This window comes from Macaca nemestrina, chromosome 2, assembly GCF_043159975.1.
Source record: "Macaca nemestrina isolate mMacNem1 chromosome 2, mMacNem.hap1, whole genome shotgun sequence".
Classification (NCBI taxonomy): Eukaryota; Metazoa; Chordata; class Mammalia; order Primates; family Cercopithecidae; genus Macaca; species Macaca nemestrina.
The window spans coordinates 24,695,814-24,719,415 of record NC_092126.1 but is presented as its reverse complement, the minus strand read 5'-3'; the positions used below and the strand labels follow the sequence as shown (position 1 = coordinate 24,719,415).

General features: G+C 37.5%; 1 protein-coding gene across 4 annotated transcripts in view; it reads left to right on the top strand.

The window, feature by feature from the left end:
• The window catches only part of LOC105488915 (ubiquitin conjugating enzyme E2 E2), a 386,674-nt gene that overhangs the window by 152,482 nt on the left and 210,590 nt on the right, over positions 1 to 23,602 (top strand). Inside the window, exon 4 of one of the 4 annotated variants that reach the window (XM_071090831.1) lies at positions 332 to 20,953. The exons of the other annotated variants lie outside the window; for them this stretch is intronic. Coding sequence (XP_070946932.1) covers positions 332 to 336 — 5 coding nt within the window. The 3' untranslated portion in view covers positions 337 to 20,953. Of the gene's footprint in view, positions 1 to 331; positions 20,954 to 23,602 lie in introns of those variants that run through there. 4 annotated transcript variants of the gene reach the window in all.

Sequence of the window (23,602 nt, the reverse complement as noted above, 5' to 3'; positions counted from 1 at the left end):
CTGGTTTTAGGAGATAAGTGTTTCACATTTATTTCTTATTTGCCTTTTGTAAAAGACAGATTATGTAAATTATTCTTCAAATTTAAATGTCTAAGTATAAAATTGAATAAATAAAACAAGTTTTAGTAAGAAAACTATTTTCAGACTTAATGCTAACCAACTATTGCTAATACGCTATAAAATGCTACTTAGGAAGTTACAGACTCCAATTATTATAGTTAATGGTCTCAGTGGCCTCACCTTGCCTTAATCTAGGACATAAAGCATGCAGAACTTGTAATTTAATTATCACCTGTTAATATTGGCTCTAAATTCATTTCTCTCCTTTCAGGATGAAACTGCAGTGATGAGCCAATTAAAAATCATTATCTTCCTACTGAAAACACCAGCCTGCTAACTACACCCACAGTATACAAATCTGCTGAGACTTTCAAGAAGAAACTTACTGCCTCTTACCTTTAGGGAGTGCTGAATTAAATTATTTTTGGCCCCTTATAATTCTGATATTTTGTTTTAATTATTTATTTTTTTGAGATAGGGCCTGTGTTGCCCATGCTAGTCTCAAACTCCCGATCTCATGCAATCCTTCTGCCTCAGGCTCCCCAGTAGCTGGGATTACAGGTGTGCACAAATCTAATTTTGTACATCTCTAGATTATATGAAGATTGTATTTTTAAAATTATTACATACCTTAAAAGCCATGAGAGAAGTGGAGAGTTATGTTATTCTACAGTAATAAATGGCAGAAATGAAATCTATGCTCTTACTCATATTTCCATATCATGAGATGTAACAAAACATCAGAGAATGTGATGTAACAAAACATCAGAGAATTGATAAGTACTAGAGAAATGTGCAGTTTATTTACAGAAATTTATTAGAAACTTTGTTCTTTGTGTACTCTCCTGACATTGTGTACCATTGTACTGAAATATAATTTTATAATTGACCCATGGGAATCAAACTCTGGAAAATTGATTTGTGCTAACCAAACTCACAAGAGATTGATTTATAAACTAGTAAATCACTTTTTAATTTACTATGAGAATGCTACCTGATCCAAAAACCTGAAAAATTTATGATGTGTTTTCGAGTTTCCACTACTCTCAGTTCAGGCACTATAGTGAATAAAGAGGTGAAAAACACTTAGTTCCCATCCTCAATGAATTTGTAATCTGGTGAGAAGATTTGGACAGCAGTACATAGAGTACAAGTAAGACTAATGCATGAGTAAATGCGTGAGTGATATGTTATGGTTAAATGTGTAGTAGAGGTTTTTGTTTCTGCTAGGCATACTCTTATAGTTAGGAAACCAAATTATAATTCAGTGGGTATGTTTTAAGAGATATTTCTTTCAAGCCATTATTGGATAATAAATTAACTTTCCTTTTTCTCTGCATGTTTCTATATAAAGAATCAGGACCAACAAGCCATAATTAGGACACCTTTGCTCTTGAATATGCTGTAGACACTACAAAAGTTTTAAAACTCTTAACATGTGCAGATACATGAAAAGTTCACTCTTGTTGCAGTTATTATACCAGAATCTTTCCTTCTGTACTGTAGATTGATTCCAAAGTTAGTGCATAAGGCAAAAATTAAATTACGTATAGCCAAAGTGCTCTAAAAATTTCGTAAATGGTTTATAGAATACATACTGGTGTTGTAAAACTGTTCAATAATATACAATTATAATGTTTAGTAAATCATGATGTGTAGTAAAGCATACATAATCCAAACAATTTTATAGTATTTTAATTGCAGTATTTTGAAGTTGTTTATACAAAGGAATCTTAATAAATTAAATATATGTGCCATGTATATCCTCTGTCATCATACCCAAGTTTGTAGTTTTCTTCCGTTGAGTAGACTTCTGGTGAGCCACTATCTAACAGTATATATTGGGATACTTATCTGTTAAAATACAAGATGGATTGTGTTGCTTTTGAGGAGCTTTTCTATAGCCAACCTATTTTAGACTTTTTGCGTGGATTTGTTTTGTGTGGTAGAAGTAAGGAGATAATGAAAGTATGATTTCATGACTCACATAGTTTATTGCCATACAAAGAGAATTTTTTCCTTAGGTTCCTAGTGCTTAAAGAAGGGGAAAATAACGTGAACAGATCTCACGGGGGATATACTCGATAGGTGAGATACGTGAACCGCAAAGTGACTAAGTTCCAAAACTATTAAAGGCATTGCCCAATAGGATGGAAGCCGACTTCTGTGGAAAATAGTCTAATTAAAGATTGAGGCTGGGTGGGTGGCTCACGCCTGTAATCCCAGCACTTTGGGAGGCCGAGGCGGGTGGATCAGGAGATAGAGACCATCTTGACTAACAGAATGAAACCCCGTCTCTACTAAAAATTACAAAAAATTAGCCGAGCCTGGTTGTGGGTGCCTGTAGTCCCAGCTACTCTGGTGGCTGAGGCAGGAGAATGGCGTGAACCCAGGAGGCGGAGCTTGCAGTGAGCTGGGATCGCGCCACTGCACTCCAGCCTGGGCGACAGAGCAAGACTCTGTCTCAAGAAAAAAAAGAAAAGATTGAGGTGTACCTTTTTACGAGCGGTTCCTCTGGAGAAACTGGCTTGACCAATACAGTGGAGATCTATTACCACAGGTAAGGTCCCTCAAGGCTGGAGGTGGTGCCAGTAGTGGCAGGCAAGGCTTCAGAGATTAGCTGGAATGTTGTTGCCCTGTGGCAGTGTCACAGCATGTCCTCTTGGTCTTTGGAGAACATGTAGCTTGCCACAGTCTTAGCTCTCAAAGTGTCTGTCAAACTCTTAGATTTGTATGTATTTTGAAGTCCAGTAGTTGAGGTCAGCAACTCACATAATGGATTCTGATAAAGTGTGTTGTGACATTCGCAAGGGGAGGGTTACCACTGTCACATTCTCTAGGGGATGGGGGAGAAAACACTCCAGGTTCTCATTATAGCAGAACATATTCACGTAGCAAACTATGTAAGTGTTTGGAATCATTTCACAGCAACATAACAGGATTCTTACTAGTCTCAAACATCCTTCCTAGATTTGGATGTTAGTCATACTTTTCTCTAATTACTATATTCATCCAAATATATATGCAACTAACTGGCATTGGGTCCATGTTCTGTTTCCGACCATAGATAGCTTACCAACCTACAAGGAAATCAAGCCCCTGACTTGGCTATTATTTGCACTGTACTCCATCAGCTGAGCCTCAGAACCCATCTACCTGAAAAAGTGATTAAATTGTCTCATTTAGCAAGCACACTGAAGCAAGACTAGCTGTGTTCAGCCTGCATCTAAAAGTGTGTTACTTTGTGATTTGGCTCACTATAATAGTAATTTTGAGGTAGTTATTAATGGTAGTGTTTATGGTACTAATTGGTGCCTGATCATTTCTACAATAAGGTTGGTATTATTTCCATTTTTAGGAGATCAGAGTTTGCAGGATTTGCAAAAGCCTTGAGTTGAAAGCCAGTGGCAGAGCCAGGCCAGAATGATGGTTTTCCCCATCTAAAGTCAGTCAGTGATCTGCTTATCTATGAGATCATGGCCATTATACCAAGTATTGGGAGGACCTGGTGAAAGATGGTTTTTAGGATTTGGCATCAAAAATGTAGAGCTCAGGCTCTGGAATCCAAGAGTTGTAAGAATTTCGCTGTTCTACTTAAGGGCTGGGTGACTTTCAGCAAGTTACTTTAAACTTTTCAAGCCTCAGTTTATCCCCCTCAGGGATTTTCAGATAGTTAGATGAAATAATAGGTAAAGTGCTTAGCACAGAACCTGGTATATGATAAGAGCTTAGTAAATATTATTTGTTTTTTAATCTTAAGAATATTTAGAATTTCAAGTTTTCAACAGCTTTTATGTACATCTCTTATGTACATGTGTATTGCCAAATGAAAGCCTGTTTATTTTTCTTCCTAAAAATGACTAGATATTATATAACTCTATAGATGTGCTTATGAGGGCACACATAATCACCACCACTCTCAACACCTATTTTTGGAATCTTAATTATTCCTTCCATAATATTTTCTTAATCTGCTATAATGTGAGATATATGACTACAGCTGAGAAGTATTAAAAGCAGAACAGGAAACCACAGAAGTTTCTTAAAATAAAAATACAAACTGAGCTCAGAAACATGATGTTTATATACATATCTGAAAAGGAAATGTAGCCAGTGAGCAGAATACACTCAAAGCCAACCACAAATAAGCAGTAAAAAAAAGAGAAATACTGCAGTTTATTTTAAAATTGCACACATCTTGCTTTCATTAGAGTATATAGGAATTTCATTGTAAAATACTTTTAAAAAAATGTAAAGGTATATGTGTGCTTTGACTGAATAATTCTACTGTGATGTTGATTATACTCTAAAGTATACATGTGAAGCTAGAGTTGAATATGAGGTGCTGCCTTGTTCTTCCAAACTGTAATAGCGTGTATGCTATGTGGCCAAACCCTGTCCTCTGCAGAGACCGGCAAGTCAAAGCCATGTTTCTCAGAGCTTGGTTATAGGAGCTCTTGGTAGCACATGTACATATATGTAAAATGTTTATAGATAGCTCTTAAATTTTAAAAAGTAATGTACAATAAATTTTATGATCACATTCTAATTGCAAGTGAATTGGCTTTTGTTTTTGAATTGACAAAATTTCCCTTTGAAATTCATTTACTTAGGCTTTTTTAAAAAGTGTGTTGATTTTTAAAATCAGCATGAAACTAGTATGAGGATACGGGCAAAGTACAATGTTACACTCAGCTGACTGAAGTTTTGGGGACTCTGAACTAAACAGAAGTGGATAGTTGATATTTTAATTTAAAATATTACCTGTTTGGCATACCTAATTTTTACTTGAGAGAAAAAAAAATTAATGTCTATTTTATTTGTCAAATCTCTGTAACACCCTTTAATTATTACATTTTTTAGTAGCAGTGATTTGCTGACATTTGTGCAACCCCTATGTTGTGATCCATATACCTCCCAGTGACTGAAGTCTTTTCTTTAAAATTAGTCCTGCTATATGTTTATATAAATCTTTGGGAAAGGGGTTTTTTTCAAAATGCTGTTTGACTCTCTTGTGAGATTGAATGTCTGTGATCAAAGTACTGAAAAATTTAAAATACATAATTATGAAGTAACTCCTCACATCTGAAAAAATGTTCCACAGAGATTCCACCATGTTTCTTCAATAAGAGCGCTAATTTTATCTCAGAGATGGTACCAAGACATGGTGATGGGAGAGATAGATGTTAGAAAGACACCTCTCTGAGGAGGTGACCTTTACATTGAAATTCTGAAGAAAGTAGGGCAGGTAAGCTCTAAGCAGAAGGAAAATTTGTAAAGACCCAGGGCAGAAAGGAGTTTGGTCTATTAGACAGACTCAGAGTAAGCCTGTGCAGTGGGAGCTTAGTGAAGGAAGGGAAGAGAAGTGAGAGAGAAGTTTGGAAAAGTAGGAATGAATCAGTGGGGCAGTCTTTCTCCCAGATACTGTCACTTTATCATAAATTAATTTAGTGAAACTACAATAGAGCTAAAACTGTTACTTTACCTTGAATATAGAGGAAAAAAATGCTGAGAACATTTGATTAATGTAAAAAAAAAAAAAAAAAAACAACACAGAAAGAAACCTCATGAAATTGCTAAACTTCTCTATTGGAAAGTTGAAAAAATCGTTTTGTTGAAATTGCCATACTCTTGTGGTAGTGACTAAGTCTCAGGAGATCTGATGGTTTTATAAGGGGTTTCCCTTTTTGCTTGGCCATCCTTCTCTTTTTGCCTGCCACCGTGTAAGATGTGCCTTTCGCCTTCCACCATGATTGTGAGGCCTTCTCAGCCACGTGGAACTGTGAGTCCATTAAACCTCTTTCCTTTATAAATTACTGGTAATTTGTAAAGGAAATTTCATTAGCAGCATGAAAACAGACTAATACACCCCTTCCCTCTTATGCTCAGCCCTTTCCCATTTCTTCTTTATTAAAAAAAAAAAATTATTTTTCTAGAGACAGGGTCTTGCTCTGTCACCCAGGCTGGAGGGCAGTAGCACAGTCCTAGCTCACTGCAGCGTGGAGCTCTAGGGCTCAAGCAATTTTTCTGAATAACTAGGACTACAGACACATGCCGTGACTACAGGTGCATGCCACTGTGCCCAGCTGATTTTTAAATTTTTCTTAGAGACTGGGTTTTGCTATGTTGCTCAGGCTGGTCTTGAACTCTTTGCCTCAGGTGATCCTCCCGCCTCCACTTCCCAGTGCTGGGATTATAGGCATGAGCCACCCGTGCCCAGCCTCACTTTCTTCTTTAGCAGGCGTCCCTGCCCTATGCTTTCTGCTCATAATTAATACATACGTCCTACAGTCAGATGAAATCTGCCTGAGAATTGGTTTCCCTGACCTTAATCTTCTATGGTCTTGTTTTTACCTTTCGTGTTCTGTGCCCAGCTCTGTTAGAATGCTTATGCACCTACTATCAGTGACTTTGATTGGGCAGGGAGGGTTTCTAAGTCCATATGCTCCCCCTTGATTTAGAATTGGATTCTCTAGTATTCTGTATTTCAGGTACAGTATAGGTTAAGTGATTTTTTGGTGAGCTGCCATGGGATTTAAGCACTCTATGTAAAGTAATTTAATTAGGTAAGTGAATTCCAAGCTCTAAGCACTAAGGTAGGTAGACCAAGTTTTGAAACATAATAGTTTAGAATTTGGGAACTGTTTGAGTTAAACTGTATTTTCATCTTCAGTAGTCTTGTTCTGTGACTCATTGTGAGGGTCCACAGTAATGCCATTGATCGTGTTGTTAATGAATAGAATCTGCATGCCTCCTGTTCTCCTGACTGGAAAGGGTATTTTATTTAATTCTTCTTTTCTAATGACAATTTTTAGATAATCTTATAAATCTGCCTGTTGATATTTTTTGTTTTTATTTTCCTACAATATACTCAATCTGAAGATCATATTTTCATCTGTCTTGTATAGGCTTGGAATAAAGTTAAGGTATAGATTAGCCCTGGATTCAAATCAGATGGTCAGGTAAGATCTCTTTCTGGGAAACTGTCGTAAGAATGTGTAGAAAAATATTCCTGGCAACAAAGTTAGAAAAACTATCCAAAATTCCAATAAATCTATAATTTTCACTGTCCGTGAAGAAAAAAAATGTCAGTTGATCATATGGCATTAGTTTATGCAAGTGTCTCAGAGGAAGGTAAGTTATGGGTATTGTTTCAAGTATGTATAGGATTGAATTTGTTTAGGAAAAAAGCCCCCTAAGGTAATGGGTGTGTGTTAGTCATTCTGTAAGAGCTCTGCATTATTACTGTGCTGGACCGGCCTGCCAGTACCCTGGCTAGCTGAAATTCAGGCACATGGAGCACCACTTATCCCCCTGAATTATGTTAGTATTAGGAAGGGGCAAATCACTTAATAAAAGATATTGTGTAACATTTTACGAATATTATTTAGAAGTAACTGCTGATAACTTTTTCTCAGTAAGAATTCAGTTCACAATTATAAAGAGTAATGTTCTTTATTTATAATATTTATAATAAATATTATTCTTTATAATTGTGAGTCTCAAGTTTTAATGTTGACTTAGATGCAAATAAAGGAGTTTTCTTGTTTGGTCATGGTGTTAGTTATGTTAACAAGATATTGTTAGATGCTGTTTCCCAGTGTTTGAGACTGCTTTGCCCTGGAGAGTGCAGAAGGTGGGAGGCGGAATGGCTGCTTACTGTGGGATTTCACCTAATTATGTTAGTGGTCTTCATGATCTAAAGATTCTTCTCCATCTCCCCACTTCTTTCCCATCCAGGGGATTATTCTTGCAACTCATTTTTTAAAACAGCTGTTTCAGTTTGAGAAGTTGTTAATTTTACTTATAATTGTTTGCGATTATTTTTATTAGGTATATTTTATGAAATGTCAACAAAATAAGGTGATTTACACTACTCTTCGTAATTGCTAATACTTTAATTTTATTTATTTATTTTTTGAGACGAAGTCTTGCTCTGTAGCCCAGGCTGGAGTGCAGTGGTGCGATCTCGGCTCACTGCAACCACCGCCTATCCGGTTCAGGTGATTCTCCTGCCTCAGCCTCCAAAGTAGCTGGGATAACAGGTGTGTGCCACTGCACCTGGCTAATTTTTGTGTTTTTAGTAGAGAGGGGGTTTCACCATGTTGGCCAGGCTGGTCTTGAACTCCCAACCTCAGGTAATCCGCCCGCCTCAGCCTCCCAAAGTGCTAGGATTATGGGTATGAGCCACTGTGCCTGGCCTTACTTTAAAATCTTAAACACTGGTTTTACTATATGAGTGTATCAATGGCATATTTGGGAGAGAAGTTGGTATTCATATTTTAAAATGACTCCAAATTTTTGTTTTGAGCGAAATCGTATTCACTATACATAATTTATTATTTTACATTTTCTATTCCTAACCAAATTAGGCATTTTAAAAAACTCTGAAAAATCACAGCTTTGCTTGTGGGCTCCATTGTGTGTAGATAATTAAGATCCATGGTTTGAATACCATTTAGGCTTATCAATACAAGGAAATATTACTCCTTAAACAAATAACTGTTGTAAGATTGTGTCTTTTTCCATAGTTTCTTAATACATTCAAAAACATGTACAAAGGACCAGACATGAAGAGAATGGCAGTTTTTAAAAATCAAATTGTGAAAAGGTTAGTTGTTTTGTACCAAGGAGGTAAGAGTCGGGAGGAATAAACAGGTGTAAACTGTAAAGAGCATTGTAATGAATGTTAAGGACCTTTTACTTTAACTGAAGTCTAAGAAGAGTAGTTGAACACTTTTAATTAAATAAGAGTAACATTTTCCAGTTTGAGTTTTAGGAAGTGCTGGCAGAAATTGAATAATGAGTTAAAGGAAGAAAAGTAAAAGTCAGAAGAACAGTTAGAATGTTACTGTATTCATGTGGGTGATAATTGACTGGATGTTGTTGTAGGGGTCAGGGACTCCGGGTTTTAACTTAAGCCATGTGTGGATAACACGTAGGTTTTTTTTGTTTTTGGAGTATATTGCAATATAAATTCAGCTGTGGACATACTGGGTTTAAGGTGTCTAAGACATTGATGTAGAAATGTTCAGTGAGCAGTTGATCACATACATTAGCAAACCTTGAGGAAAATCTGGATTGGGAATATAGATTTGGAATCTAGCAAATGATGATTAAATTTAGAGAAGTAGATGAAATCAACAACTATATAGAATGAAATAGAAGCCGATTGACTTTTAAGAGTTGAGCATTTTATCCATTTGATTTTTTTTTTTTCTGTTTAACAACTGGTAGGCATTCCAGTGGCACTTTATTCCTTTTTCAGTGCATATGTATATTATTTTAGGCACCTTGACATCTGTGAGCCACTCTGTGAACCTAGTTATTATTTATTTATTTATTTTTGGGAAAAGATACTGAGGGTTTTTTGTTGTTGTTGTTTTGTTTTGTTTTACAAGTGTTGGGGTGTAACTTGCTTGTAAATTTGGAGCCTGGCAATATCTGAAAATATATTTTCTTCTAGAGTCTTGCTTAGCTCAGCTTTTCCCATTCTCTGAAGCTTGATGATGTATACTTACGTTGTAGAACTTTAAAACTAAATTATTCTATGTTACTGTATCAATATGATTTTTTTGTAGGCGACTGAATAGGGAAATAGTGTCTCCATCAATGAAATGCATTTTTTCTTTAAATAAAAAAAGAAACAGGAAAAAATATTTCAGTTTCATACCATATAAAACTATTAATAAATTAACCCCACAGTTTATCTAAACCCTTAACGTGCTCAAAGTGATGGTTTTGTTTTGTTTTGTTTTGTATTTTTGGAGATTGCTCTGTGTTCTGGGCTGGGGTACAGTGATGCAACCATAGCAATCCTGCTGCCTCAGCCACCAAAGTGGCTAGAACTACAGGCATGCACCACCCCACCCAGCTAAGTTTTTTGTTTGTTTTTGGAGACAGGATCTCACTGTGTCACCCAGACTGGAGTATAGTGTCACGAGCATGGCTTACTATAGTCTTGACCTCCTGGGCTCAACCAGTTCTCCTGCCTCAGCCTCCCAAGTAGCTGGGACTACAAGGCATGTTCTACCACACCCAGCTAATTTTTGTATTTTCTGTAGAGTTGGGCTTTTTCCATGTTTCCCAGGCTGGTCTCAAACTCCTGGTCTCAAGCAGTCTTCCCACCCTAGCCTTCAAAACTGCTGGGATTACACGTGTGAGCCATTGCACCTGGCCTTGATGTCTTACACTAAAAAAGGGAGCATCATTTCTACCCTGGAAAATTTGCTCTTTGGACATTCGATGTAATTTTTATTATTTATTTATTTATTTTTGAGATGGAGTCTCGCTCTGTCACCCAGGCTGGAGTGCAGTGGTGTGATCTCAGCTCACTGCAACCTCCGCCTCTGGGATTCAAGCAATTCTCTTGACTCAGCCTCCCGAGTAGCTGGGACTACAGGCACACACCACCACGCCCAGCTAATTTTTGTATTTTTATTAGAGATGGGGTTTCACCATATTGGCCAGGCAGGTCTTGAACTCCTGACCTCATGATTCGCCCACCTCAGCCTCTGAAAGCGCTGGGACCACGCCTGGCCCCTGGATGTAATTTTTTAAAACCAGACTCATTTCAAATTCTGTCTTAGCATAATTTAGATTTTTGTGTCTTGACAATAATGAAAAATATTTCTTCTTTTTTTTCTTTATGAGATAGAGTCTCACTTTGTTGCCCAGGCTGAGTGCAGTGGCACAGTCTCAGCTCACTGCAACCTCCACCCCCCAGGTTCAAGTGATTCTCCTGCCTCAACCTCCCGAGTAGCTGGGACCACAGGCGTGCACCTCCACACCTGACCAATGAAACATACTTCTAATGATGGTTGTTAACTGCTTTAAATAAATAATTTAATACTTTTTATGATGTTTGTATTACATAGTTCTTTGATTTGAGTTGCAACTGTTATTTACACATTCTTTCCCTCTTTGCAAGCGATCGTTTTAGGATCATGTTCTTTTCAGTGGCTTTGCTGTAAAGGAATCACTTCATTTCTGATTATTGCATTTGCAAAAATGATTGTTTCTTGGCTTCCTTGAACTGTGTTCTATCATTTGATACTGTGATTCAGTGTGCTCCTAAAACATTTCCGTCTGCCTGGTTTGTGATCTCTCTATTTTAGATCACTGTGCCACAGCTGCTTGGATAGCCTTCTGTCATCTATTTTCAATAGTGTCGTATAGCATCCCGCGTGGTTTCAAGGATGATAAATTGGCTAGACGCCAGGGCTTGCTCTGTAATCCTGCCTTGTCTGTTAATGTCAAGTGTATCTCACAGCTGATGCTGATGAAACTGCTTAAAGAAATCAGGTATGATCTTTAGCAGAGCCACATCTCATTTCCATATAGTGGGGTTAAATTCTGTTTTGATCAACTTCTTGAGAGCAAAGTCCTCAGAGTCCTACATCATGGAATGCAAGATTGTGTGGTAGAGACAAAAGTCATAGTAATTTAGAAAAACCATCAGCTTCTTGTACTGGCTTCTCACAGATTGTTGCACTTGAGCGCATTACATCTATATGCTGGATGAATAGGAAGTTTTCCAATAAAGGAGGACATTCCAAAAATAGGTGACAGCTTGGCTTGACACATAAGTGCTAGCTGCTATCATTGTCATCATTATTTTGTTTTTATTATTACGATTGTGAGAATTGGATAAATTGGGAAGGAAAGTAAAACAGATTAAATTTTTTCAACTTATTTGATACAAAGCTAGTTCTAAAATCATAGAATTACAAACATTTATTAGTGTGGATCATGTCTGAGTGCTCAGGCTATTTATCTCATTAACACAATTTCATATAAGTAGTTGTCTTTAATAATTGTAGAATGTCTTCACCTATTTGGAATGCCATAACAAAATACCATACACTGGGTGGCTTATAAACAACAGAAATTTCTTTCTTACTGTTCTGGAGGCTGGGAAGTCCAAGATTGAGGCACTGGCAGATTTGGTGTCTAGTGAGAGTCCCCTTCCTTGTTTATAGAACAGCACCTTCGCCCTGGCTCCTCACGGGGTGGAAGGGGCAACTAAGCTACCTCAAGCTGCTTTTCTAAGGGATCCAGACCTAATTTACCTCCCAAAGGCCCCACCTCCGAATACAGTCAGCTTGGGGGTTAAGATCTCAACATATTAATTTAGCAGGGACACAAACATTCAGACCGTAGCAGAAGTATCCATAAAGGGATAAGAAAGATTACAGGTGGTTCAGTTCTTAAAAGGCATGAGTTTATTCTGTAGATGAATAATAAAGCTGTTTGTCTAATTGGTATTACAAAACCAGAACAATTCAGCTATTATGTTTATTTTCATGGATTTATTGAAATGTGTAATGAGTTTTTAATACAAGACAAGCATATTGAAGTGAACTTTTACATATTAAGAGCCATCGTCACGTTATAGTTTGACAGATACTACCTTTGAAAGTAAGCTAATCAGTTCATTTTGGTCAAGTATTTTGTATACTCAAGAGTAGGGAGTAGAATTTTGAATTTGAGGTAAAATGACTGTTTTCCTCTGTCGATACATATGGCTTATATTTTAGATTTTCTGGCCTTTCAGTTTTCATACATTATGACCTGTTGTCAGAACCCATATCTTCATACTTGGATCGGAAAATATCATTTCCTGTTAATAGTGGTCCCTGCTGCCTAACCTTCTGATCAGTTACAGTTTGCCCAAGTTGCTGAATTAGAAAGCATTTAAAGTACTTGCTATTTGAAAAGCACCTATAAAGGATTATGAGAAAGAGCTCTATTTGAGGCTAATATCTACAAAGACTTTCTGATTTCAGGGTAGGAGTAGAGTTCAAAATGAAGCAAAGTTTAAGACGCACATATACAGATGCTATTAGCATTACTTGTTTCTGGGAAGACTTATAGTATTGCTATTCCTGATGGTTTAAATAGACTGGTTATAGATTACTGTGGGTATAGGGCAGACATTGTAATACAGGCTATGAGATTTTCTTCACATAAAGCACTAAGTACTATTTATTTCTTTGTATTTACTCTTTAGTTCTTTTCAAAAGGTGAATTGGATTAGATTTTGCTTCTATCTCAGGTAAATCCCCCACTTTGAACCTCTGCAAATTTGCGACTCTTTTATTGTGTCTGTAAAAACCAACCTTGCATGAATTGTGTCCTTTAAGTGCTGTGATTGTGATTCCCTTTTTAATCTATAGGACACAATTTTCTCATTGTTTGTTTTTTCTTATCATGGCGTTTTCTAAGTGAAATGACATACCAGAAAAGATCATGATGAGGCCCAAAAATACTCTGGCAATTTTGTATACAGTTAGTCCCTGTTATCAATGGCTCATGCTTCTCTCTTTCTTTACCATCTTTAATTATTTGTATGTGTGTTTTTGCTGTTAGGTATTGTTTTAAGCATTCAGCTGTTGAAGTGTAGGTATGAAGTGCCTGACAGGCCATTGAAGATAAACGAAGATAAATTACAGTTGTAGCAGAGGTTCCAGTCCTTGTTATTCTTGATATGATACCCTCGTTGTCTCTGGCGAATTCCTGTAGACCTTTAAAGTGGCTTGTCAAATTGCTTAACAGAATTAGACTTTTTCTCTAATGCTGCTAGTGGGGTCGCATCTAGAATTGTCTTTCAATGTGATCTAAAAATAACATACTACAAAATTACACAAAAGAGACATTTGGACAAAAACAACCAAATGACTGAGAGGAATAGCCATTAAAGAGGACAAAAAACAAATTCCTGAAAAACTGAAATTTAGCTTCAAGTAAATGGAATTGGGTGTTATGCTGCTTTTTCCAAAACACCTGATAATTCTCAGTACCAAAGAAAAATTACCAAACATTTTTCAAAGAAATTAAGGTCTGTGCTGCAATACCATTATTTGCAGTATTGGCTCATAATCACTTTATGGAGTAAATATTCTAAGACTATTAATAAATAAGAACTGCTTAAACAATATTTGCCTGCTTCTGTAATTATATTGCAATTACATTTTATCATAGACAGTGAAATATGTAGCACCTTTTGCAGGTGGAATTCTCACTGCTGGTTTGCCTTAAAATATTGGCGTTTGGGGATATTCTCTCTGCTAATTAATATTGTTTGTTCTCTTACTTCTCTGTTCATAATGAGACAGCTCTCTGTTAGACATAGAGAAGAAAAGTTACCTCACTTGAGAACTTTATGATATCTATTTACAAACGCATTTTTGTGGAAATATAATTTTACAGAATGCCCAAGAGGTTTTAAAGCTTTTATTAGTACCTTAAAATATATGTAGCATTTTTTTCATTTTATTGCAGAGCTACATGTTAATACTCTAATGCTAATGAAATATTTCAGATTATTTTATGCATTAGAACACAATGTCTTTGACATCAGCTTCCATTCCATTTATTTAAATAGCATTTTTTTTTTTTTTAAAGTTTGGTCTTTGTTTTATTGAAAACATAATTCAGGCAGGACGCAGTGGCTCTCGCCTGTAATCCCAGCACTTTAGGAGGCGAAGGCAGGCGGATCAGGAGGTCAGGAGTTCAAGACCAGCCTGACCAACATGGTGACACCCCGTCTCTACTAAAAATACAAAAATTGGCTGGGCGTGGTGGCGTGTGCCTGTAATCCCAGCTACTTGGGAGGCTGAGGCAGGAGAATCACTTGAACTTGGGAGGCGGAGATTGCAGTGAGCCACGATCGTGCCACTGCACTCCAGCCTGGGCGACAAAGCAAGAGTCCATCTCCAAAAACATAATTCAGCAAAAGAAGCAGTACACAAGAGGTAAAATGACTCGCCTACCCTGGTCCCACTTGTGCAGTGGCAGGACTGGTATCAAGACACTTACCTCCTCTGCCATCGCTACAATAATCTATATTTTTTTGTCATAAATAAAAAGTTAGAGTATCACTTACTAGGGAGACAGATGAGATCATAGCCTCAAGCAATCCTGCAGAGCACTTCCTGGCAGAGGCTGGCGTCTTGTATTTGCTCAAGCAAGCTCTGTGAGTCCTGCTTCCTTATTGTCATGGATCTCTTTTCATGGTGCATCCCCATTCCTACGTTTAATCACACACATCTCAGTCCGAGCTCTCGGGCTTTATTACGAATGGAGTTGACTGCTAGAGAGGCCCCTCTCCAAACTTTTTTCCATACCCTCTTTGCTCCCAAGACATCTCTCCAGGGGAGGACATTAGGGAAAAGGAAATCTGGAGAGAGTGAAAAGGGGTAATGCTTTCTCCAAAGTTCTCTGAAGAAACCACTGAGTCTTTGAAAATCTTCTGATGGAAGAGGTAAGAACTTTAGCTTTCATCTTCAAGGTCCTTCATCTCTATGTCCTGGGGGCTTTTGTCTTCTTTTGCCCTTTGAGCTGTGGTTCACTGGTCCTGGCTGGCTTTGAGGGGGATTTCACTTCCATAGCTGCCTTCTCTTTCTGGGCAAGTCAGATCCACTAGAGGAGTTTTCTGTGCTTCTTCCCTGATAGAGTAATGTTGGTAGGTGCACTGGATACCCACTTCTTGAGGTGATGTGGCGAAATCAATCCTTTATCTGTCACAGCCCCAGCCACCAGTGCCTCAGTCGCAACTCCCAGTTCAACACCTGCAGGTGCCTGAATAGCTGCTTCTTCGATTCCAGCTGAAGAAAAAGATGCAAATCAAATGGAGGCAGTTCACTGCAACCTGAAACTGCTGCACCAGGCAACCCCAGTTCTTCATTGATCTCATCTCAGGCAAGACAAGAGGGAACCCAGAGGCTTGAGGAAACAAAGTTGCGGTCCCCATACAGCCACCATTCTGGGCCGATTGATCTTTCTTCCAGGAACCTGAACTAGTATTGATGGTGGATAAGAGGAAGGGAAACACGGGGTAGAAGAGGGCAGTTCCCCAGCAAAGGCCCCACCCTTAAGCCTGGAAACTACGGCCCTGAATGAGAACAGTTATCCCTGTTTTCCCTCCCAAATGTTACATTTTTGGTCTGCCCTGCCTCCCCTTATCTTGTATCCATGTAAACCCCAAACCTCAGCTGGTAGAGACACAAAGCAGCTGAACATCAAGAGGAGTAGCAGCACAGATTGTCAGAGACTACAGATAGATGTGGCTTAAGTTCAGACAACGTGGCTTCAGGGAAGGATCACCTTCTTCCTGCACCATCCCCTTTCCAGCTCCCCTTTGGCTGAGAGCCGCTTCCACTGCTCAGTGAAATTCTCCACGTTCATCAACTTTCAAACCTTCATGTGACCTGATCCTTCCTAGATGCTGAACAAGAACCCAGGTACCAAGAGGGCAGAGGTAAAAGGCTGTCATTCTGACTCTCCACTGAGCTGGTTAACAGCTGTCTGCAGATGGCAACTGCTACAAGAGCATCAATTGTAACATACCCCTAGACACTGCTGTGAGGCCAGAGCCCAAAAGCACTTCTGCACCTGCTTGCCTGTGTGCTCCCCCTCCCGCAAGGGGTTTGAGCTCAGTGGTGGTCAAATAAGCTAGCCATACCCCTGTTGCAAGTCCCATGAAGGGGTCAGGGGAATTCTCCCATCTTGGTATCTTTGAAAGAAAATGAAAATATACTACGAAGGTAAATAGAGTTGCTGGGTTATTTTTGTCATTAGTTTTGACATCTGTCTTTATTGCCCACTATTAAATTGACTTATAAACTTAACACAATTTTTGAGAGATTGTGTAATATTTCCTTATACAGTCATTTTACTCATTTCTTAATGCCATTTCTTAACACTAAACAGAACTATCTTTATTAACCCCCCAAAAAACCAACTTACTTTTTTAGTAAACATTTGACAGACACCCATTGAAATTACCTCAGATGTTTATACAAGTATTCATTTTAGTCAGCTTACTTTGAAAGCTCTTTTGTATTTTAAACTGTGTTCTTGGGTAAACCAAAGGAAATTTTCTCTCTTTGAGACACTTGAATATTTCTTATCTGAACTTTGATTTTAAAAAATGAAAAACAATACATACATTTTTAGTATTACAGAACTGAAAATTTGGTGTAAAATAACTATACCTCGTAACTGAACTAGATGTCTGATTCATGCTTCTCAGTTTCAAGTACTCTGAAGAGACTTAAGATTTTTTTCTTTTGAAATTTTTACACCTAAATTCAACGTTCTAAGCATGTTTCTTTGCCAGAGTATGAACTGATAAAGGATAGAATGAACAGCTGGAAGAAAGGAAACAAACCCTTGGAGACTTTTGTATTCAAAAATATTTCTGCTGTTCCCCAAATTCAACTAATTAGAGATTCATTTGACTTATCACATATCTATTAAAATTCAGTTGCTCCTAGGCAGACAGAAGAATGGATCAAAATAGAATAGAATAGTTGAAAGTCTAAGAATAGACCCAAGAACAAATGGAAATTTAATATGTGAAAATGTTGGGAGATCCTACATTTTAAGGACATAAACTGCAAAGAATTTTGAACATTCTTCAGTGGTTTTATTGTTAGTAATAATAATAGTATAATTTTAAAATTTTAAGGTGTTTATGTATAAAAGCAGTTGTATAAAGTATGTTATTAGAAGCCAAGATATTCAGTATAAGACAGATTACTAATATAAAATCAAAGAAATTGAAGAATAAACCCTGTAATGTCACGAACCACACCCATATAAGACAGCAAATCTAACAGATAAATGTTATGTGTTCTGGCTGCTCCACCAACCAGCTGTTCCCACATCTCTCTCCTTCTCTTTGGCATTCCCTATACCCTGAGACACAATATTGAAATTAGGCCAGTTAATAACCCTACAGTGGCCTTTAAGTGTTCAAATGGAATGAATAGCCAGAAGCTTCTCACTTCAAAAGCTAGAATGATGAAGCTTAGTGAGGAAGCTATGCTGAGCCAAGATGGGCCAAAAGCTCCATCATTTTCAATGATTAGCCAAGTTGTGAATGCAAAGGAGAAGTTCTTGAAGTAAATAAAACATGCCATTCCAGTGAACACATAAATAATAAGAAAGTGAAACAGCCTGATTGCTGATATGGAGAAAGTTCTAGTGGTCTAGATAGAAGATCAAAGCAGCCACAATATTCCCTTAAGCGAAAGCCTAATCCAGAGTAAGGCCTTGACTCTTTAATTCTGTGAAGGCTGAGAGAGGTGAGGAAGCTGCAGAAAAAAGTGGGAAGCCAACAGACGTTGGTTCATGAGGTTTCAGGAAAACATCAGTCTCCCTAACATAAAAGTGCAAGGTGAAGCAACAAGTGCTGATGGAAAAAGCTGCAGCAAATTATCCAGAAGATCTGGTTAAAAATCATTAATGAGGTTGGCTATACTAAAGGCAAGATTTTCAGTGCACATGAAACAGCCTTCTATTGGAAAAAGAGGTCATCTAGGATTTCCCTAGCTGGAGAGGAGAAGTCATTGCCTGACTTCAAAACTTCAAAGGACAGGCTTACTCTCTTGTTAGGAGCTAATACAGATGGTGACTTTTAAGTTGAAGCCAATGCCCATTTACTGTTCTAAAAATCCCAGGGGCTTCAAGAATTATACTAAATCAACTCTACCTATGCTCTGTAAAGCTAGGATGACAGCACATCTATTTACAGCATGGTGTACTTAATATTTTAAAGCCTCTTTTGAGGCTTTATTCAAAAACAAGATTCTCTTCAAAACGTTACTGCTCATTGACAACATAAGGAGATGAATGTTGCTTTCATGCCTGTTAATACAACATGCATTCTGCAGCCCATGGATCAAGAAGTAATTTTTACTTTCCAGTCATGTTATAGAAAAAATAGCTTTTATAAGACGATAACTGCCATAGGCAGGGATTCCACTGATGGATCTGGGTAAAGTCAGTTGAAGACCTTGTGGAAAAGATTTACCATTCTAGATACCATTAAGGACATTAAGAATATTTGTGATTTACGGGATAAGGTCAAAATAACATTAATAGGTGCTTGGAATAAATTGATACCATAGTCATCTGTGGTACCCCTCATATAGATGACTTTCAAGACTTCAGTGGAGGAAGTGACTGCACCTAAGGTGAAAGTAGCAAGAGGGCTAGAATTAGAAGTGGAGCCTGAAGATATGACTGAATTGATGCAATCTCATGGTCAAACTTGAACATATGAATTGCTTCTTACGAATAAGCAAAGAACGTGGTTTCTTGAGATTGAATCTACTCCTGATGAAGATGCTGTGAACTTTACTGAAATGACAACAGAGGATTGAAAATATTAAATATTTGTAGTTGATGAGGCAGTGTTAGGGTTTGAGAGAGTGACTCCGTTTGGCAAGTTCTACTGTGAGTGAAATCTTTTGTGAAAGGAAGAGTCGATCGATGTTCATTGTTGTCTTATTGTAGGAAATTACCACAGCCACCTCAGCCTTCAGCAACCACCCCCCGATCAGTGAGCAGCCATCCATATCAAGGGAAGACTGTCCACCAGCAAAAGATTACAACTCACTGAAAGCTCAGATGATTATTAGCATTTTTAGCAATAAACTGTTTTTTAACTAAGGTATATACATTTTTTAGACATAATGCTATTGCATGCATATACTACAGTATAGCATAAACATAACTTTTGTATGTGCTAGGAAACCAAAAAATTCATATCATCACAGTGGTCTGGAACAGAACAGCAGTATCTCTGAGGTATGCCTATATTTATCTACTTTAAATATCCAATGACAATTTATCAAATAACTTACTGACGTCTGGGTAAATCATATCCTCGGCATTTCTTCAGCTCAGTCTGATATCCCTTCCAAAAGCAGAAGATTAAGATCTTTTAGTGTGACTTGTTAAAAAAGTATACTTGGATGATAGTTGTCATTGATTTTTTTAAGAGTAGGCAAAACCCATTCCTCTCTCTTTTCTTTAGTTCTCAAATTTTATTTAACTTTTCTATACCTGCTGACAGCAGAAATACCCATGCTTTTAACAACTAAGGCATTTGTTTGATTTACTTATTGTTGGCACCCTGTTTTTTCCCCACAGTTCTTTAAATAATACATTGGTCCCAATGTAAATTCTTTCAATCTAATGTGCTTCCTCAACTATCATGCGGAGTCAACTCTCTGAGAACTAGACATCTCTGTGAACATAAAGAAGTAGTTGTCAAGCCAGAGGCATTTGAATGGGGGTGGATATCTTGTTTTTAGTGAACTATGGTGGGTGTCATGGGGTCACCACGAGATTAGAGCAAGTTGAATAGCAGGAGGTTTTTGGACATGAAGTTTACCTGCATCTAATTTTGATAGGAATGGCATAGGCTATGTGGAAGTGTTTGCAGTTTAAATATTAGACATTTAGGCATCCTACCCAGTAGTTCAGGAGTAGTTCCTTTAAGTAGAGGTAGGTTAGGCTGGACAGAGCTTTAGAATCTTGAAGGCACAAAGAGGCGAATGTGAGCAACTTATGGAAAGCATCATGGAGTATGTGTCATGCATGAGAAATACACCAAATACTGTATCTGGCATAACAGTTTATGGAAGTCCACTAGGTTTTTGACTGTAGGATAACAAATGTTATGGTTGAAATGATAATCTACTAACCTATTTCTATCAGGTGATACAACCAGATAAAATCAACATGGGTTGTCAGTGCTCATGTAAGAGTAAGTAAGACTGGGCAGGGTGCGGTGGCTCACGCCTGTAATCTCAGCACTTTGGGAGGATGAGGTGGGCGGACCACGAGGTCAGGAGATGGAGACCATCCTGGCTAACACAGTAAAACCCCATCTCTACTAAAAATACAAAATGTTATTAGCCCGGCGTGGTGGCTGGCGCCTGCAATCCCAACTACTTGAGAGGCTGAGTCAGGAGAATGGCGTGAACCCAGAAGGCGGAGCTTGCAGTGAGCTGAGATCATGTCACTACACTCCAACCTGGTCAACAGAGTGACACTCCGTCTCATTTAAAAAAAAAAAAAAAAAAAGAGTAAATAAGACTGAAAACAGTCTTAAGAATAAATAAAAGGGCCAGGCGCAGTGGCTCACGCCTGTAATCCCAGAACTTTGGGAGGCCGAGGCGGGTGGATCACCTGAGGTCAGGAGTTCAAGACCAGCCTGGGCAACATGGTGAAACCATGTTTTTACTAAAAATACAAAAATTAGCTGGGCATGGTGGTGGGTGCTTGTAATCTCAGCTACTCAGGAGGCTGAGGCAGGAGAATCACCTGAACCCGGGAGATGGAGGTTGCAGTGAGCCGAGATTGAACCATTGCACTCCAGCCTGGGCGACAAGAGCAAAACTCCGTCTCACACAAAAAAATAATAATAAAGTATAATAGAGGTTACCAAGTGTAGGGGGTAGAGGTAAATGGAGAGTTATTGGTTAATAGGTACAGAGTTTCTGTTTGGGATGATGAAAAAGTGTTGGAAATAGATGATTATGATGATTGTACAGTGTTGTCAGCATACTTGATAACATGGAAGTATACCCTTTAAAATGGTTAGAATGGGGAGGGTTACATTATATATATTTTACAACAGCAAAAAATGTAATCATTTACTCTCAATTAAAAAACAACCTGAAAATAAATAGAGTGCTTAGGAGACCATGGGCAAGATGCCGAAACCTAGTCCAAAGTGAGAGTGAAGCCATTGTGGGCCAGAACCATATGGCAGGGCTATCCTGCCTTGCAGCAGCAAAGGCCCAACCTGCACACGGTACCATCCAAGCAAACAAGCTGTCCAAGTCACCAATATTAATCCTTAATCCTGGGCATACCTAGACTGGCCTTACAGTCTGGGGCATCCAAACTTGGTGTCCAGGAGTGCCTGTTTATTGAAGCCAAGTTATGAAACCCAATTAATAAAGTGTTTGCACTATTGTGCATTTGGATTTTTAGTTGACTCATTAAAATATACTTTCCTAAAAATTTAAAATTATTTCATAGAACTTCAGGTTTTGTTTTAGTATTACCAGCTATTGTCAGTTTCTAGAGGTTTGCTAAAATAGCTCTTGGGGAATAGGCTTTGCTCTTTGTAATCATTTTTGGAAAAATAGTTCTTAGGAAAACAATTCATTATAGTTAATTTTTTACAGAATATATTTCCTGAAACTATGGAAGTTTTGTTCTCTAGCTGACATGATTGTTTTTTCAGAACATGTAAGCAGATACCAACAAGGTTCTTTTCAAACATCTCTTTCAAAAAACACTTTCTTATTTATCTCCGTAGATGTTTTTCTACTTTGAACAGCCTACCTATTGAAAGGGTATATAATACTCAGATTTACTATTATTATGATTTTCCAGTTGTATATGAACATGACAAGAAACATCATTATATCTTTGCTTTTGGCATTCATGCTTACCTATATGTAGACCACAATTGTAATCATTCAATTTTAATAATAATGTAGATATACAAGTTTATATCTGTATATATAATAATGGTTATATAGCAACTAATACTTTTTCAATGCTTGTTGTTTGTTTATGAAATGCTATTTGTTTTACATACATTGGAGACATTTAATACTTAATTCTATGTGGTAGGTATATTATCACTCTTTTGCAGACGATAAATCTGAATCCTTGGTTTCAGGATGGTTGTTTACTTACCCAAAGTCATACAGCCAGCCAGTAGCATTTTATCACACTTCATAGTCAGAGTTCTTATCTACATTATAAGTTAATGTTTAGGTAATTCCTAGAAATCAGCCTAAGTGGCCAGTTATATTAACTGCTACTTAAGCTATATATTTTTAAATCTTAGCTCTGTAATAATAGTAGGTTTGCAATAGATTTAGAATGTACATACAAACCATAGTTCAGGAATGTGGCCACAGTATGCCTGTGTATTAGCACATTCACCTGTCTCAAAATTTTTATTGGGCCTCTACTATGTGCTAGATACAGGCATGATACAAAGATTTAAAAATATGGCCACTGTCACAGGAGGCTTAACAATCTCGTTATTTTTCAACCTTTGTTTTTAAACCCATATGTCTTTTGGATAAACCGACGAACAAAACACCATCCCCTCCTTAATTCGAAATCTCAAAATAAATTAAATTCAGTATTTCTTACCATCTGATTTCCTTTTGTTTCCTAAGCTTGTATACTGAGAGATACTTCATTAACCAAATATTCTGGGCTTCTGAAATTTGAAGAGCCAGTAGCAGTGAAAGCTTGAAGAGCCAGAGAAAACAGGCTCATTTCAAGGAGTTTATTCTTGGTTTGGATAGTGCAAGTTCAGTTAGGAAGAGTTTGGATTGTGAGGGATGTGTATATCATGTCTTAAAATAGTTTATCAATAATAAATAGAATGAAAGGGTGATTTAAGACGTTATTACCCCTCCACCATTGTTCTGTTATGTACCCATTGAATACAAAAATATTCCTCAGGAATACCTATTCCTCTCCAAAAATAATTGTCACAGTAATTTAATAACTGAATTTTGTTATATATCTTAATGTTCTGTTTGTGCTGGCTTACATATATGTAAGTGAGATGGTTTATCATGTTTTAATACCCAAGTATTGGGTATTAGAAGAATTGAAAGGTTATCTACATAACAAGAGTGTATAGTTTTTAAAAAATAGAGTCTGTTATGGGTTATGCTTAGACAGATGGCAGAATGGAAAG